General features: G+C 55.9%; 1 protein-coding gene across 1 annotated transcript in view; it reads right to left on the bottom strand.

The window, feature by feature from the left end:
- Positions 1 to 2447: 2447 nt before the first annotated feature.
- Positions 2448 to 3435, bottom strand: part of DPYSL5 (dihydropyrimidinase like 5) — a 46797-nt gene continuing 45809 nt past the window's right edge. The window contains exon 12 of the mRNA XM_007470809.1: positions 2448 to 2736. Coding sequence (XP_007470871.1) covers positions 2651 to 2736 — 86 coding nt within the window. The 3' untranslated portion in view covers positions 2448 to 2650. The remainder of the gene's footprint in view (positions 2737 to 3435) is intronic.

The raw sequence follows: 3435 nt of genomic DNA, 5'->3' as shown, positions 1-3435 counted from the left end.
ACCCCAGGCTGTGCCTGCCACCTGGGCAGCTGGAGGGGGTTTGGGTTTCCGAGTGGTTCTGTGGTTTCTGGGTCAGGGTCGGAAAAGCCCTCATCACGGCATTGGCTTGACCGAGACCTACTGTGGACTCCTAGCACTACACACACGCGCACACACACACACACACACACACACACACACACACACACACAGAGTAGCACAATTTTCTGGTAACTTAACCCCACAAACCTAGAGAGCAGCTAAGGCAAGAACAACAGTATTTATTCAGCAAGTACAAGACCAGTTTGAGAGCTGCATTCAGTGCAACCAGAGACCCTTTTCATTCCAACCAAGAGCCAATGGGGCTGGTGATGGGGCTGGCTGGAGCTCGGCACAGGGGCAGGGAATGGGTGGCAGGGGGTGACCTTTCATTTGGTTCCTTGAACCTCCTTCTGATTTTCATCTAGAAGCTCCTGGGCAAGGGTGGGTCTACGTAAGGGTCGGGGGTGAATGAAGTGGAAGGCCTTCGATGGACCACAACAACATGTGGTCTCCCAGAGCCACGGACCATGCATCTCTTGGGCGGAGGCACTCAGAGAAGGTAAAGCTTTCCTAGCCCAAGCAGGGATGCTCTGCCCCCTGGCCACCACCACTGCCTGGCTCTTTGGCATCTGCCCAAGGCCCATGACCCAGCAAGGGCTGAAAGGGATAAAGATGATGCGCACTGTACCACGGGGTCAGCGTCACACAATTTCCTAGGCTCAGATCCCCACCAACTGTCCCCATGGCCACCACCCTCCATGAGTGTCTTTGTTGCCTCTGCCTCCTGGGTTACTGTCTCAGTCCTCTCAGCTCCTAAGTGAGGATGTGGGGACAGCTCAAACCACAGGACAGGCCTCCAACAAGTAACTGGCTCTGGCTCAAACAGTGATACGCGTCAGTTTGTTTACAAGAAAAATTTATCTACCTGTGCAAAACAAAGCAGAATGCCTACTGGGAGAGTAAGTCTTTTAGTTGGTTAAACTCTCAGGTGGGATCTGCAAGAGATGTCACTCTACTCCTCCTGTCCACAGCTAGGGTACACAGCCAAGCTCTTAAGGGCAGTCCTGGACATTTCTGGAGTCAGAAGGCCTAAGCTTTCTGGGCCACAGCTGTGAAATGTGGAGAATAATACACACTTTGCTGTCATGAGGAGCAATTGAGAGCTCATACATGAAAGGGCTTTGACAACGTGAAAAGCACTACAGAAATGTGCCGGGTATGACCACCAGCCCAAGAGACCAGGAGCCGCGTGTCAGCCCGGGTGCTCAGACCAAATGTGCAACATGATGTCACTCCCCGAGGGGGAACAAGGCTTAGCAAGGGCAGCCGCTAGTGTTTCCATGGAAACCACCTGGAGCTTTGGAGGCAGGGAGGGCCCAACTGGGAGGAGATGGAGGCCACAGGCAGGTTAGGGTGAGGTGCTGACCACAGGAGACTGCAGCCCCGGAGCAGCGTTGTGGGCTACAACCAGGTCCTGCTGGCCTGGCCTCCCACCTGGCATCTAGTCCCACCCCCATCTCTCTTAGCAGGCATGAGGCCTCTCGCCAATCACACAGATGAGCGGCGGGGCCTCGGTCCAGTAGGCGGAAGCCTACAGGCGGCTGGGTGTGTTTGTGTGGCGTTAGTGCTGGGAGTGACCAGGGCCAGAGATGGGAAAGGCCACCCTGCTCCCTGAAGGTCTGCAGGGCCAGCATCCCGGGCACCCTCTCAGGATGCAGGAAACTAGACCAGGAGGGGAGGGGAAGGACAGGAAGACTCCAGGAAGGGAGAAAAAGGGCCCGCGAGTCCAGTATCCCCCTCTCACCCCTGTCATCGGTGCCCTAGGCTGTCTGGTTGGTGTCGATGCAGCATCTCCTAAGGTCCACATCTATTCCTGTTTCTATGCTATGCTAGTGACACGAAGCACCGTCATTTTTCACAGGATGCACAAACAAGTCAAACCAAACCACTGCGCAAACCAAACGTGCAAAACAAAATCATATACACGCGTCTGGCACCAGCCTCATGCCCGCCCGGCCAGCCCTTCTGGGCCTGGGACTCCTGGGGGGTGGCGGAGAGGAAGCAGCTGGCAAAGGGCACAGAGTGTCCCAGCCACAACCAAACAAGGGCGGGAGATGAGTGGGGAAAAACCGGATGTCCTGGGCATGGCTGGGATGCTAACACCTGTCTGACTTGGGGAAAGTGACCACTGGGCCAAAGGGGATGGGGGAGGGAGTCCTTTTCTTTTAAAACACATCTGCTAAAGTGCTCTGGACAGCTGGCGGGTCAGCCAGGGGCAGGGCACTAAGGTCGGGCTTTCCCAAGGCCAGCCCAGAGGCGGGTGTGAGAGGAGGGGCGGGGCCAGGCTCTATGCATTGGGCTCTGTGCATAGCATGGGCCCCTGGGAAGCCTGCCGAGGCCAAGGCAGGGAAGGACTGCAGCAGGAGGAACACATCTCAAAGTGCCTGTTAGGGTCGGCTCGAAGCACAGTGAATCACGTGTCAGACATGGGGAGGGCTCCCCGTGTCCCGGGGCCCCCTCAGGTGGTGTGCTGCCCAGCCCGGCCTCTCCCGCCCCCTGCAGCTGTGGCCGGAGGGCGTGTGGGCTGGTGGCAGCGGTGCATCTTCACTTGGGGGGCTGGTCAGTGCCTTTACCAAATGCCACTTGACCTGCCTCCGGGGGGAGCGAGGATCCGAGCTGAGGCTCTCTTTGGAACATGGTCATCTATCTGAGAACCTGCAAGGAAGGAAGCAGAGGGTGAGCTCCCCTGGGTAATAAAACCAGGTCCTCCGTGCTTAGGATCTAATTTAATCCTCAATCCAACTCCATCCCATTTTACAGTTGGGGAAACTGAGGCTCAGGGAAGTTAACTTGGCTAATGTCACACAGCGTATAAGTGGTAGAGCCTGGACTTGAACCCAGGTCTTCCTGGTTCAGAGCCTCCATGATTAACTGCCTTGCTACGCTGCCTTCACTGCTACCAGCCCTGGGGGTATGGTCTCTTGCCAAGCACACGGTCCAGGAAGATGCCTGTTAGCAAGTAGACCTTTGCACATATGCCTCAGTGAGCAAGAGAGCGAGAAGGAAGGGTGCACCACTGCTTTGGAAAATCAAAGAACAACACCCCAAAGGCCCTCACGTCTCGAAGTCCCGAGACTTAGAAAAGAAGGCCTGGGGACTTCCCTGGAAGTGCAGTGGTTACGACTCCATGCTTCCACTGCAGGGGGCATGGGTTTGATCCCTGGTCGGGGAAACAAGATTCCCGCACGCCCTGTGGCGCAGCCAAAAATAAATAAGTAAATAAATAAATTGAAAACAAGAAAAGAAGGTCTGTGCCCCAGGGAGTGTGGTGGGACATTCTTCAGCCTGTCCCATTTAGAATAGACCAGGTTTGGGGCGGAGGGAAGGTGAGAGGCTGCCTGATGTCTGCTGAAC

Source organism: Lipotes vexillifer, unplaced genomic scaffold, assembly GCF_000442215.2.
Source record: "Lipotes vexillifer unplaced genomic scaffold, Lipotes_vexillifer_v1.1 scaffold717, whole genome shotgun sequence".
NCBI lineage: Eukaryota > Metazoa > Chordata > Mammalia > Artiodactyla > Lipotidae > Lipotes > Lipotes vexillifer.
The sequence above is the reverse complement of the archived record's forward strand: the minus strand, read 5'-3'. Positions and strand labels throughout refer to the sequence as shown.